A 15690-nucleotide genomic window follows, 5' to 3' on the forward strand; every position below is an offset into this window, starting at 1 on the left:
CTAAATATATATATATATATATATATAAATTAAATGTCTTTCTGAAGCGGGCGACAAAATTTTGATTTCGGCGACCGACAGCTTCCAATGGGCAACTCCTCCAACCCAAAAAGTGCCGACAGACTAGCTCATAGGCGCTAGTTCTCCCGATTTGATAGTTGGGAGCGGTTTACAAGCATTGATTCGTGAGATTAACCCTTAAAACATTCAATCGAGGCTTTGGAGAGAGATATCCACGACACTTGAGGTGAGAGGAGCTTTCAAAAAGCACAGGGGAGAGATTCAATTTCGAGAAGTTCTCTAGTGGAGAAGAGAGCTTGAGGATCTTCCCTACTTTCTAACTTCAAATAATAAATAAAAGATAAGTTATATATTATGTTGTACGGAGCCTGCTAACATGTGTCATTGACACGTTAGTAGGTTGTTGTTGATAGTTTAGAGTCGTCGAGTACTAATTCAGAAATTTTAGTCCTACGCATACACCACTAGGACAATTAGCTAAGTTACCTTAAACTACATTTATACTCAAGTCAAATAAACATAATGAAAATTGAATCAAAATAGCAAAACAAAGAGCGTAAAAATTTTCAACTACTTTCCAGATTAAAAAGAGCCCCTACAAATGTAGTTTAAGGTATTTGATGGCAATTTTCACGATTTGCTATTTTTTTTAATCTGGAATGATAGACGCACTCGAAAACTCTAATGTCCTTTTCACCTCTTTTATAAGGCCACTTCCAGATTATATGAACCTAAAAAGAGGTATGGATTTGAAGAAAAGATACTTGAAGTATTTATTTTGGCTATTTAGCAGTTAGCTTGAACAAAGAAAATTGCAATGTAAAGCATGATGGCTCGCAGTTGCTTATACATCTAGGGCTATCAAAACGACAAGTTGTTCCCGAACAGCTCATGTTCGGCTTGTTCGCTAAATTAATGAGCCAAACACGAACTAGATTTGTTCGTTCGTGTTCGGCTTGTTTTGGCTCGAGAAGTGGAAAGAGATTAATGAGAGATCTAAATGTGTAGTAATGATGTAAACTTCAGAATTTTGAGTAGAAAAAGAAATAAAATAAGTTTGTAAAGTTGTTGTATTTTTATATTGAGTTTTATGTGTTAACTTTGTATTTATTATGTTTCCTTTCAATAAAATCATCATATTGTCTTTTGTAAGTATGATTTGTGAGTAGTTTTCTCTTTTCTCCCTTGGATTGGATATATTGGAATGATTAGTGAGAATTTTCTAGTGTGATTTCATGCAATTTATCAAAAGGTGATGTTTTAACCTTTAGTGCAGTTTATTGACCTGGCCAATGAAAATGTTAAAGTTCATCATGAACGATTGAAGAGAATTCTTAGTGGAATGACTAAAATAATACACAATAATTTATGAGATTAGGGATTTGCCTCTATATTAGTGTAATTATTTATGGAGAAGTGGTATCTACGACTATGGACATGATTTATAAAACGAAAGAAGTTTGATTGCCAAAATTTCATAGTCGCCCAAGAGAGCGTAAGGAAGAGTGTGGCTCTTGATTGTCAGCTACTAGTCGAATCACCAATTTGAACTAAAATTATTACATAACCAATTATGGGGAGAAATTTTTGTGCATTTGAATACTGTTAAACTTTCTGACTTTAGCCTGGAATCGTTGAATTTAAAAAATTAGGATAAACCAATTTAACAAATTACCAAAATTTTGAACATTCAAGCTAGGTTCAAAACTAGCAGGTTCAAAGTTTTTTCGCTATGGAATTTTTCTCATTCCTTGAGGGATCATTACACACATAGTATGTTCCATATATTTTTTGGATTGTACTTATACTACCATGATTTGCCATTGTTTCGTCGCATTTGGTCCGTATCAAAAATTTGATGCTATTATAGGGGAGCGACGTTGAATCCTAACTTATAAAAATATTAGTCAATCATTAGGATAAAGACTTGAAAATTATAATGATGTACCACTATTAATACAGCTTATTTATTATTCCCTTGTTAACAAAAATTCAAAAATATGTTGTTGAGCGTTTCACGTTTTACACTTAAATAACTGCACTTGTTCTACTAATTTTTTCACAATGTGAAAATTGTGTTTAATTTGCTTTTTTACTTCAACACGTTTTTGCTTAGCTATATTTGTTTAAGTAGCTTGTTTATTTGACTTGAGTATAAATGTAGTTTAAGGTTCAACCCTTAACATCTAATAGCTACCTGATTAGGGTTGTCAAAATGACTCTTTGTTCACGAACAACTCATGTTCGGCTCGCCAAGCAAACTAGCCGAACACGAACTAAGCCTAGACTCACTCATGTTCGACTCGTTTATACCCCTATATATACATCGCATTTAAAATCAACGAAATAAATAATTTTTAAAATTAAATATATTCAAAATAATATATTACAAATTTCAAAAAGTTTTACCCTGATTTCTTCTTCATCAAATTAAATGAAAAATTTTCAAATTCATATGCTATACTACTTTCCAGATTAAAAAAAATAGCAAAACAAAGAGCCCCTACAAGAACATAATGAAAATTGCCATCAGATGGTGGGGCTGCGGCTGAGCTAAACAACATTGGCCGAGACAAACAAAAGTTGTTTTATTGGCTCATTTAGCCACGTCTTTGGCGAAGAGGAGACGTGTGTTTTGACGGGCATGTTAAAAGTATGTTTGTGTATAGAAACAATATACATAATAAGACGTAGCCAAATATAAATACATGATACAAGATCCTGCCGTCATCTTCTTTAATGTGGCTTATTGCTCACCTAATAAGCACATAGAAAGAAATGTGAAATCGACCAAAGTCTATATTTTAGGGTTTGAAAATAACTAATGCCGCAGGATGTTGCACCTTTTGAATTATTCCAGCTCTATGAACCACAAGTCTCAGCAATAAATAAAGAAATAATATTGAAAAAAAAAGAAACCTGTTTATGCTAACCAGAGCATATGCCTTGCGGGTTTCATGGGCTCGATTGCTAGGCACATCTACTAAGAATACCACTTGTTGATATACCAGCTCTCTTGTATCAGTTGCCAAACTGATTTGGGGGACTGACTTAAAAAAATTCAAGATTGACATTAAGAATTAACATGTCATGTCCTCATTTATGAGTCATCTGCCATCTACATTGCAATCTTTTTTATCAAGACGCCAAGGAAAAATTTTATGCACAATGTCTTATATTTTAATTTTTTTTTCCCTAAACATGTATAAATAAACGAAAGAAAGATTTTGAGAGGATTCTCTTCCTAGCCTATTTTGGGAGATCACCCGCTGTAATTTAGGGGGTCTCTCTTCCTTCCTCTGTTGATTATCTTCGCTTCGTTAGATCACCTCCTCAGTTCTTTCAAGGGAAGGACTATTGTAAAAGAATATAAATAATATACATCTACTAAGAAGACAAGAACCACAAAGTATTTGGATTGTTGATTCTTCCTCCTATCAACCTCAATCTAACTAGTAAGTATAATAAACATGTCATAAATATATAGAAATAAGTAGATGAACTCATCCTTGGCTTTCTTCTTAAAATATGCACAATCATCGTATTGACTCCTCGTGTACCCTTGTCCCAACATGAACTGATCATACTTTTTATGTCACTACCATGGTGTTTGCTTCAACCCATACAAAAACTTGTCTAATATACAAACCAAGTCTTTTGAGGCTCCATATCCAGGCCGCTGCAACATATAGTTCTCCTCTTGCAATTCTCCATGCAAGAACACAATATTCACATAAATATGCTCCAAAATCAAACAATATTGTGCTTCAAGTGTTAAAAGAATAAGTATTAAAGGATGCATAACCATCAGAGAGAACACCTCATCATAGTCAATCCATTTCCATAAACATAAATATGCTTCAAAATCAAACTATATTGTTCTTCCGAAGATCATTGTATGGTATCTCTATCATTTGTTTACAATGCAAGGAATGTTAGCCTCCATGATTGAAAGTACAAATGCAATGTGATCTTTCAATCAAGCTAATTTTAGGATATTATAATGCTTGGTCCTACTTTTAATAATAGATTGTTGAACAAGGACTTCATCCTAAAGATCTTCTTTTACCTCCATCGAGCACTATCAATAAATACTTCCTGAACTGCAACTAATTAGGTACCTAAGTAGGAGTGGATGAATTTTATGGAACATATCAAGTTACATACAATTCTAACTTTTGCTGCATATAAATGGCTCCAATAAATCTCTCCACCTACTTCAAGTCTTGAGGCTTCAATAAGCTCACCTTATCAAATGTAACATTACTTCTAATGACAATATTCTTCTCTGTTTGATCATAAATTTTAAAATCTTCGAATCCACGCTAGAAGCCTGTAAAGATTGCTTTCTTTGTTCATAGTTTCAGTTTATTAATTTGCATGTGGTAGTAAACTAAAAACCTAAACACTCTATGTGCTCACGCGCTCTAACAGAATGCTCCGACCACATCTTCTTTAAAGTCTTCTTTCTAATAGCTGTAGAAGGTAGGCAATTCTCTAAGTGACAAGTATAGTTTATGCCCTTAGTCCAATGAACTCTATCCAACCCAAAATTAGACAACACACTCCAAACTTTCTTCACCAAAGTACAGTTCCTCCTCTCTGGCACCCCATTCAACTTTGACGCGTTTAAAACATTGAAGTGGAGCTCTATCCCAGCTCTTGGGCGCTCTTTCAAAAACACATCTGATGTGTATTAATATTCATTATTTGATCTGATAAACCAAATTTTTTACCAGTCTGAATCTCAATCCACTTCTTTCAAGTTATAAAAATCTTCAGCACATAGCTCTTACATTTGATGGTGTACACCCAAACATATATGAAGTAATCATTGATAAAAGAGACAAAATATCTAAGCTCGTCAAATGATGTCATCTTCGTCGGGCCCCAAATATTTGTGTAAATATTATTTAAAATACTTTTCGTACTGTGGATAAAAGCACTATAGGATACTCATGTCTTCTTGTCAAACACATAATGATTACATAAATCATGCTTTTAAGTGCTTGCTTCTTTGATCAACTCTTTGTTTTAACAAAGCCTAAAGTAAAGCCTCTACAACATGAGCTTGCCACATATGCCACAATATGGTAGCATCAAAAGAATCATTAGCAATAGCTATAGTTCCAGTCATTATACTACCCTTAAGAAAATAAATATTCTGATGACAAACCCTATTCATAAAATTTAGTACTCCATGACATATCCTAAAAATTCTGTCTTAATAACTATCTTACAGCCCTTGGCCTATACGGCCCCAACAAACAGTAAATTTCTCCTTATATCTAGAACATGTCTAATATCAGTCAACTTTCTCACAATACAATCATGCATCCTACTAAAGACGTTGCCTACATCAATATTACAATAAGCTTGATCGTAGCCCATTATCACTGCAACACTATCAAACTTCTTAAACTTACAGAACCACTCTTAGTGGAGACAAATGTGATAGGTAGCACATTTTTCTAGAATCCAACATTGATCATCTATATATAAACTGTGAGAAACTGCAAATAAAGATATATCAAAATTCATCTCGTTTCTCCTTTCCACAATAAGATTGACTTTCTCCTTAGAGGAAACTCATTTCCATTCTCCTTCAACTTCGAATAATCCTTCTTTCAATTATCAACCTCAAAACAGAAAGTATTTTTTCAAAGATTGTGCCCATGAGATTTGTACCACTTTTGAGAAATATCCACTGTCACCCTTCTTTGCACATTTTTCTTTTTCTCAAATTTATCATATTGGAGTGTAAGTGTCTCAGCTGACTCCATCTTTACAGACTATTTATTCCTTCGACGGAACTCATGGTTCAACAACATTTTAGTCACATTGTTATAATTCAAGACCTCATTCCCATGTATGAGTGTCACCGTGAAGTTTTTGTAATTATCCAAGAGCAAATTCAATAGAAGAAGTGTCTTATCTTCCTCTCCAACCTCTTCAACCATATTTAAGAGATTTTCCTAAATTTTTGTAAAATTATTCAAGTGTTCATCAATAATAACCCCATGTCCCATCTGAAACTTGTAAAGTCTTCACTTCATTTGGAGATGATTCTTTACGCTTTTTGTGAGATTATCAACACCCCATATTTGATCTCCTAAGCTGAGCAATTTTGACCAAGTCACGGGCACTCAAATTCGTGTTCATGAAAATTCTTTCTAAAATCTCTCCAGGACGTTCATCACTATCAAGAACTTCCTCCATATTCAAAAAGCATGACACATCCAATGTGTCGCATCGCCACATGTCAAAATTTCTTTTTCGTCAAATTTCATCACCTCGATCTTGGCGGGATGTACAAACACTTGATGAATCGACACCTTTTCTACCTTTTTGGTTAATGTTGAAGTAACCGACGACATGCTATTATACATAGCGCCACTAGATCTTGTAACTCAACTTGCTTCAATCTCCATTTTTTGCGCCCATGACTTCACAAAAATCATACCACCCGTCATCAGAATCACCAATTCAGCTCTATAACCAATTACTGAAAAAAAAAATACTAAAAATAAATTCACACAACAAACAAAAAATCAAACACAGTGTGAGTTATGTGGTTTGGCACAAATCCCCCTACGTCCACGATAAGAGATTATTCCACTATCAACACATGAGGAGAAAGGAAAAATCTATTGAATTATGTTACAACTAAACACGCTCAAATCCTTAATAATCCCCATATAAATAAGAGAGGATTATGATACACAAAGCAGAAACAATCTAAATATAAGAAAGTTCATGTATTTAAATCTCCTCAAATTATGTTTCATAATTAGAAAGATCATATAATTTGATCTTCCCAAATAATTTTACCTATTATCAACCATCCTAACATACACAATTCCTAATTTACACCCATTAAATCTTAATACTTATCATAACACATTGACCTTATTTGGCCATGAGTTGAATTGTGGGGGTTCATCTTGTTCCAATATTTTATTTCTAATGTTAAATGTCGGTATTTGTGGCTCTCATCAACGGTTTACTTGTTCCTTTTGAACAAGCTCTTCCTTCATTTAGCTGTTCTTTTGTATCATTCAATGCCCCTTTTCTCTCAACTTTATGTTTATATTGTAACGTTACTGCTTGTTATTTTTATCATTAATTTGACAAATGGAAAAAAAAAATGGCTCTGAATATTTTTTATCAAAGTTAAATAACAGTTATCTCAGACTTATTAGTTTACTTAAGAAATGATAAATTAATTAAAATTTGGAAGATTTAGACGCATAACACTAAATTCCTATATATTTGCATATCTAACACATAAATATCAAATTTTACGTGCATGACACACCTTATCTATGCATGAAAAAATGTACTTCGCTTCTGTATAAGTTAAAATATGATATTTTTTTATGTGATATTAATGGTATATAATGGATTATCGTTTTAGCGTTGCAGGATGATTCAACACGCACCAGATGAAAAGAAATCAACAGAGTGATGGATTATCGTTTTAACGTTGCACGATGATTCAACACGCACCAGATGAAAAGAAATCAACATGTGATGACACCAGAAGTTTTTACATGAAAAACCCGTAAAGGGAAAAAATCACTGGGTTTGGCCCTGTTAAGAAAATTCACTATAAGTTGATGATTATAGAGACACTTTGTCATACAAACTGAAAAGGTTTATAGATTTTATAAGATATAATGTCGACTGACGGCTCTGGTTAGCGGTGGTCAATGACAGTTGATGACGGTGGGCGGTAATCGCCGAAGGTCAGCGGTGATCGGTGGTGGTCGACAGCGGACTGCGGTGGCAGGGATGATGTTGGACTTAAGCTCCTTCTCAAAGTCTCGAGTTATCTCTCAAGCCTTTTTTCCTCATGTGAGAGGTGGGGCTCTATTTATAGGTCAGCGGTGTAATTCAATTTTTACTCATGAGATGATTAGATTACTATCTAAAAGATGACTATTCTTCACTAGGGCTGTAAACCAGCCGAGCTTGTGCGAGCTCAGACTTGGCTCTTGTTCGGCTCATTCGAAATTGTTCGTGTTCGAAATCGACTCGTGTTCGAAAATGGCTCGTAACAGTTTGTTCGTGTTCGGCTCGATTTAAATATTCGTGTTCGTGTTCAGCTTGAAATTCGCTCGTTAAAATTAAACTGAAAAAATAGATATAGAGTGTTGGATTCAAACCTAAATCAAATATATGCAAAACAAGGTGCATAACCACATTACCATAAGAGCAGTCACGATTTAAAAAAAAAAATATTACCACAAGAGCAATTGTGATTTAAACTTATATATAAATATATATAATATATTATTATATATTATTATATAAATAATATGTGTAATATATTTTAATATAAATAATTATATACTTTTTTTTTCTAGCTAAAACGAGCCGAACTCGAGCGAACAAAGAGCAGTTCGTGTTCGGCTCGTTTATAATTCGAGCTTTAAAAACTTGTTCGTGTTCGGCTCGTTTATTTATCGAACGAGCCGAACACGAGCTGCTTAACAAGCCGAACTCGAGCTGTTCGCGAACAACGAGCTTTTTTAACAGCCCTATTCTTCACAATGGAAATTACAAGATATTTAAGGGCTATTTGGTTATAAGTATTAAAAATGCATGCAATTTTATAATACTGTATAAGTTTATTATGTTTTAATATTTAAAAATTACTTGGTCGGGTATGAAATAATTTGATAAAATTAACCTTTTTGTTAGTTCAAGATTGGGTATAAAATAAATTTATAAATTCATACAGCGTGAAAACAACGATACGAACAATAATAATTTGATTTCATCGGACTCATTTGCTCTTAAGATTTATCATAAATTATAGTTCCTTATATTATAGTTTTTCTATAAAAATATTCAAAATTTAATTATTTCAAATTAAATATTTTAAAAAAATATTACTTTTATGTCCTCTTCCTAATGAAGTACCGAAGTAGTCGCTTAAAAATTTAATTTTGAGTTGAATAAAATATAAAAATTAATTTTTTTTTAATATATATTTTACAAGTGTACATAAAAAATTTGTCAGCATGAATCGCGATGACATCTCACGAGTAACTGAAGAGATGAGGTGATTTCTTGGGGCCTACCAAGGGCGATCTGGGGTTACATGATCGACCGACTAGTTTCGTCTTTGCATTGTGGAAAAGATGAGTTTGAGAAAGATAGGGGACGAATTACCTCTAAAAAGAATTCAACCGATTAAATATATCCCGTCGAGCTCGTAAATGGTCACCCGACCTAGCGGCCACTCGACTCCGTAGAACCTCTTACCTGTCACTATAATTACCAGAGTATCATGTTGGATTTTTGTATAATGTTAAGACGGTGATTAACCACTGTATCACTACGAATCTTCGAACACGCACTTGGTGAAATAAACTTTTTCATGCAAATTTTATAATACAAGCTTTATAAGTGTTAATATCAAACTTTAGGCGTTAGATAAGTGAAAAAAACAAGAATTGTGTTATATGTGTAAATCTCTCTAATCTTGAACATCCTTGTTGTTTTCATTCTCTGACAAAAATTGGGAAATTATCTATATAGCACTCAGAGCATTGATATTTACAAATCTAGCACCCTCTTTCATCCAAATTTTGAAATTATTACTCTAATATTAATATTCATGATAAAATCTCAACTCTCATACAAGTTTTATAAATAGCATTATTTTGAGTACATTATAGTTAATTATCCCAAGAGATTGTCACAGCTAACTCTTACAGATTAAACATCTTAACCATTGTTGTCAAGAGAGTTGGATCTGGATTTGTTAATGCTAAACCTTGAACCAAGGGGCGTTGAAACAGGAGGGGGGCAGCTCTAGAGCCATAATTTCCCCTATAAAATTATGGTATATTTATCTTTTATATTGTCATGCCATCATCTTATCTTTGTATTTTAACATATTTTGTCTAAGATAAAGACAACAAGGGCCATATTTTCCTCCAGAAAAGTTCGTCCTGAAAACCTTATCTGTATTACTTACTGACTTATTTAGTATTATATGACGTCAGAGCTTGAGATTATATGATTGATAATTGCAATGCCAGCGCATTGGATTGGTTTTGAGAAGAAAATTTTATTCTACATGCATATCATTTAATATATATATATATATATATATATATACATCTAGTATTTAAAATTAATTTTGAAATATTTATTAATTATGTATGAAAAGATGAATTTCACTTTGTTTTATATAAAATAATGATATTTTTTGTGACATAAAAAGATATAAAGAATATAAATGTAAAAAATGAAATTTAGATATTAGATAAACTTATACATAGAGATTAAGTGATGTGCGTTTCGAGGCTTGTTGTTGGTCTGTTGTTAGAGAAGTCTCTATGAATGTCGTAAATCCCCTCATGTCACGGGTTTCAGAAAGCTAGTTTTATGGTTTTTATAGATTTATGGCACTTAATCTCTATTTCTTTAAAATTATTTTTTATATATTTATTTTTTAAAAAAGAAATAGCCGGAGGCTATTAGATGATGTGTGCTAAATATTCGAGTAACGCAGTGTTCTTATTAGAATGTGTTTGAAATACCTTATAATTGTTTGTTGTTATTCAAATTCGATCAAAACGATCAAATTCTAAATTCAACCAAAAATGAATCTAGGAGTGAACTTTAAATTCATAAAAACTTCACATTATACTTGCACTAGTTCATACCAAACATATAATTTTTCAAATTCATATACATGAATTACAGTACATCACAACCAAACAGGCCCTAAAGCATCCGAACAAATTTCGAAGGATTGAAAGATAGTCTAGGCTCAAGTAAATTAGTATTAGTATGCCTATAATGAACGAAATCTAGAATTAATTCATGATATTGTTCACCAATTTGAAAATTTCTAAGCTAAATGGGTGAAGTAGAATCAAACTATTTTATGACTTGTTTTGAGATATTAGAAGCTACCAACTGGCTGAAAGGTTTGATGTGCTCAAATATGGAGGGGCAGCTTAGGATTATGTTTTCTGATTTGAAACAAAATATATTTGTTATGTTTGATTAAGATATGTTTGTCTTTGAAAACACTAAAAACACCTAAATATTGTATTGACTGTTTCAAAAATATGTTAAATTATTTTTAAAAACAAAAATATAAATATGTAAAAAAAAACATACCAAACACATATGTATTTGCAAAGAAAATAAAAAAATAAACCTAAAAACAAAAAACAAAATTGATCCCAACCAAGCCCGCATCATATTGGTTGAAGATGAAGTAAAAAATCTCAAAATATTGGGTTCAAATGTTGCCCCAACCTGAAATAAAAAAGGTCTTAGGTTCGATCATTGCCTGCACAATAATAAGCTCCTATTTTTTTGCAGATGGTGGGTTCAAAGTCTTCTATATGTGTTGTAAGCGACTGAGTTTGCAATTAAAAAGTTAATTCAAAGTCACAAAATAGCTATTATTTGCAAAATCATAATTTACTTTTAAGAAAACATCCAGTATATGCAAAGAATCAACGAATAAAGAGAACAACTTTACATCCTTATCAATTAAGAGAAGAAGCAGTATATGGCAGGAATAATGCAGGCATCAAAGAGAATCACAATGGATATTTCCATAAAATCCTTACTTTATTTGGGTTGCACGACCTAAAATTGAATTTTTTTTGTTTCAAAAACAGGGTTTTCATTATTCTTACGCTGAAAGTCTACTCCTTTTTTAAAAGGAAACCAGCATATAGTTATAGGTCAATTTTCATTACAATTCTGCAACAAAACATTACATTGGTAACCAAAAATTCAAAGTCATGCATATAATTCGGTAATCCCATGACAATAATGAAAGTTTCTATTTTTTAACAAGTAATTGCGGGAAGAAATTAAAGTTTCTCGAATCAACCTCGGCAACATGTTTAAGGAGAAAAAGAAATCATGGAGGTTTCCTATTCAGAATTTCACAACAAAATTAAGGAGAAATGCAACAAACCACCAATAGAACAACAAAATTGAACTGATGCAAAAAAAGATTTACAGAAAAATCATCTTTCACAATTCTATGAATCCTAAAACAAGAAATTCATCTTCAACCTTGATCAAATAATACAAGTTTTATGTAAATTGACTTCCTTGTACATCAGTGATCACTCAGAATAGATCAAGTACAGATTTTTAGTAAACAGATCAAATAAAAGATTCGGAATCCAGAAGCGAAAAATATTTCTCACCGCATCTCAGTTGCCTTTCTCATCATCGTCGTCTTCCTGACGGATTTGTAAGTATGTAACAGAGAGTTGACCCCATAGCCAGTCTTAAGCTCCGGTCTAGACGACGATGAACAGTCGATTAATCCGTTCAGTCAGTCGTACTTCTCTCTCCATGAATAAACGAGGAAAAACAACCAGGATAGACTGAGAACAACGTCGCCAACTAGCTGGCGAGGCCAGTCGCGGGCGAGATCCTCCAGGTGCCTCTCAAAGCTGATGCGCCAAAGGGCCATGAAAACATGGAGAAGGATGCAGCCTTTAGCGAAGAAAGTCTGAAAGTCGCGGTCCTTGACGAAGGAAACCATGAAGAGGAGGAATCCTATGGCAAACAATAGCAATCCCGCGAAGGAGTCCGAGATCTGGATCAGGAGCTGATCGTGAGGCGTCGAGCCCTGCAGTTTCCTTGCAGTCTCCGGCCCGTGACCAAACACAGAGATTTCGTTCAGGTAGAACATCATCAGTGCTCCGCACGTCGTCGCTACCGCCGAATGAAGCAAGCAGATGGCGAAGAAAGCCGATGATGGAGGCGATTGCGTCGAGGATGGTGGCGCCATGGAATATTGAGCTGAAATTCTACGGTAGGGTGAGCGGAGCCGTAACCCTAACCCTGTTGGCGAGCCCAAGCATGAGAGGGAGAGGACGTAGAAGGAGGACGACGCAACCCGGTAGAAGGCGAATCGAAGGCAGAGAAGTGGGAGCTGATCGTGAGGCGTCGAGCCCTGCAGTTTCCTTGCAGTCTCCGGCCCGTGACCAAACACAGAGATTTCGTTCAGGTAGAACATCATCAGTGCTCCGCACGTCGTCGCTACCGCCGAATGAAGCAAGCAGATGGCGAAGAAAGCCGATGATGGAGGCGATTGCGTCGAGGATGGTGGCGCCATGGAATATTGAGCTGAAATTCTACGGTAGGGTGAGCGGAGCCGTAACCCTAACCCTAGGGCCGTGGAGGATAAGAGGGACTGGGTGTCTCGAGAGCATTTGGACCCGGAAAGGGCGAGTACTGTGCAGGGAATTCGATGTAGCGATTTGCTGCGCGATCGTCGTCTTCTTCGCAGTAATCGAGACAGAGAGGATGATGGGTCCGGGGAAAATCATGCAGGGAAAATATTAACTGGAAAAATAGAGGATTTGTTCATGTAAATGTATGCTGCGCGTGGAGTGCTGTAAAGTTTAGGGCTGATGGATTCGATTGATGTTTCATCAAATTTATTCAAATTAGTTAATTATGAGATAAACTATAAAAAATTTATGTAAATTATAAGATTTTATTTTTTTATTTAAAAATAAAATTTTAGTATATTTTATATTAATATTTTTTTTAAATAAAGCGGAGCTAATATATTCTCTTTATTCATTTATTTCAATGAATTAATTTTTAGTGTTAGGTTATGTTCTTTAATCTTAAAAAAAAATTTGTTTGTAATTTTTGTATTAACTTATTTAATTAATGTATTATTTTTAAATAATAAATTTGAATTTATCTATTTATATTTGTAAAAAGATTTATTAATAGCTTTATATAAAAAATTAAATATTCGTTCTAACTTTTAACTTGATTATTAACTCGTTTAAGTAATGGTTCTATTGATATATCAAGACAAGTATAAGACAAGTTCAAAGCTCGATTGAGCTTGAGCCGAACATGAACAACTTATAATTTAACCAATCCAATCTAAGGCATACTTAGCTCGAATCAGCTTGATTACAACCCTAAATGTTATATTGGAAAATTCATAAAACATGATAAGAATATATATTAAATTAAAATCATGACTATTCTACCTCCAATTTTAAAAAAATTGATGAAACAGACTCAAAGATAATAAATGTAGCATGATTTGAACCCAAATAAACCCAAGAAAATTAAATAAAATGTTGTTTGAAAATTTTTGAAAATTAATGAAGGGATTAGATCATTTCTAAATCAAACATCCTTACATTGAAATTGAATGCCTTAATAATAGAATTCCAACTTGCTAAAATATTATTAAGTTATGATCTGGTTTAGGAACTTATATAATCATAAATAATTTATAATAAAAAAATTCACTAAAAACTAAAATATCACCCTAAAATAACTAAAGAGATAGACCAAACTAAACCCAAATGACATCAAAATATCACTTGCTATTTTTAGTTAATTGATGAAACAATTCCAGTGGCATCAAAAGTAGTTTGAACTGAGCAAATGAGCCCAAATTAATTATATAAAAAGTGGATAGAAAATATTAAAAATTAATTGAAAAATTATATCTTTTTTGAACTATGCATGCTCTTATTCAAATTGAGTGTCTCAATAATACAAATCCAACTAGTCAAATCTCACTTAATTGTAATGTAATTAATGTACTTAAGGGACAATAAATAATTTATGATAGCATAAATCAATATAAAATGTTCAATAGAATGTTTTAGAACGTTAGTCAAAATGTTAGTCAACACACTAAAAGTAACACTATTAAAAACTATTATCTGATGATCGTCATTCGAATATCATCTTTCAATTATTATCATTCCCCTATCATATCTCAGTCATAATATTCAAAACATTATCGTCAACTTGTCAACTTATCAGCTATCTTCACTTGACTACCCTCACGCCATCACTCTCCCCATTTAAAATTTTTTTTTCCAAGCTATTATAATATCCTCAACCAAAGCGAGGAGAGACACAGAGTGAGAAAAAGAGGGCGAGGATAAAAAAAGATAGGTTTCAAACATCTTAACGGCTCTTTTATGAGATAGGTTCGTTAAAAAAGGGTTTAAACTTCAATATAAGCAACTTTTACTGTCTAATGGTTTTAAGTGTTGCATGATTTTTTTCTATTTTATATTAATAAAATTAGATATTTCAATATTTTAAGGATTTCTATTATGTAACTTTGAATATGTTATTATTATATTTATTATTCATATATTGGCATGATCATATTAATTTTTCTATTAAATATTTCTTATATTTGTTTATATTTATGTTGATTTTAATAGAACAAGTTAGTCCAAAAATTTTGATAAATCAATACCCATGATAATACTACCAAATAAAATGATATGCATACTACCTCTAATTGGTTTGTGCATGCATGATGATTTGAACACATTAATAAATCATATGAACCCTGCTATTTTTGTTTTGCACATTAAAAAGAATATAATGTACTAATTATACATATGATATGAAAATTTAATTATGAAATGTATAAATACAATTTAGGATGATTATTATGATTCATGTTTATAAACAAATAATATTTTGCATAAAAGAATAGCCAAATGGCTATCATGATTTTCTTCTTGAAAATTAGGTTTGGCATCAACTTGATATAACATGGGATAATAAGACATTCATATGATTTAGGATAAGTGTGATGTATTATACCACCAAAATTTTCTTATTTATATGACATGACATGATATTATGCGTAAA

General features: G+C 32.8%; 1 protein-coding gene across 2 annotated transcripts; it reads right to left on the reverse strand.

Annotated features, from left to right (window-relative positions):
• Positions 1-12071: 12071 nt before the first annotated feature.
• LOC110030328 lies at positions 12072-13429 on the reverse strand. Of its 2 annotated transcripts, none has more exons than XM_020733008.1 (2): positions 13197-13429; positions 12072-12869 (listed from the first exon to the last, which is right to left on the reverse strand). In XM_020733008.1, exon 2 carries the CDS (start codon positions 12815-12817, stop codon positions 12356-12358), a length of 462 nt encoding a protein of 153 aa, XP_020588667.1. In that variant the 5' UTR covers positions 12818-12869; positions 13197-13429; the 3' UTR covers positions 12072-12355. The 2 variants fall into 2 exon arrangements, with proteins under 2 accessions (XP_020588667.1, XP_020588659.1); XM_020733000.1 differs by having other exon boundaries at positions 12072-12661; positions 12989-13429.
• Positions 13430-15690: the final 2261 nt, after the last annotated feature.

This window comes from Phalaenopsis equestris, unplaced genomic scaffold, assembly GCF_001263595.1.
Source record: "Phalaenopsis equestris unplaced genomic scaffold, ASM126359v1 Scaffold000002, whole genome shotgun sequence".
NCBI classification, from domain to species: domain Eukaryota; kingdom Viridiplantae; phylum Streptophyta; class Magnoliopsida; order Asparagales; family Orchidaceae; genus Phalaenopsis; species Phalaenopsis equestris.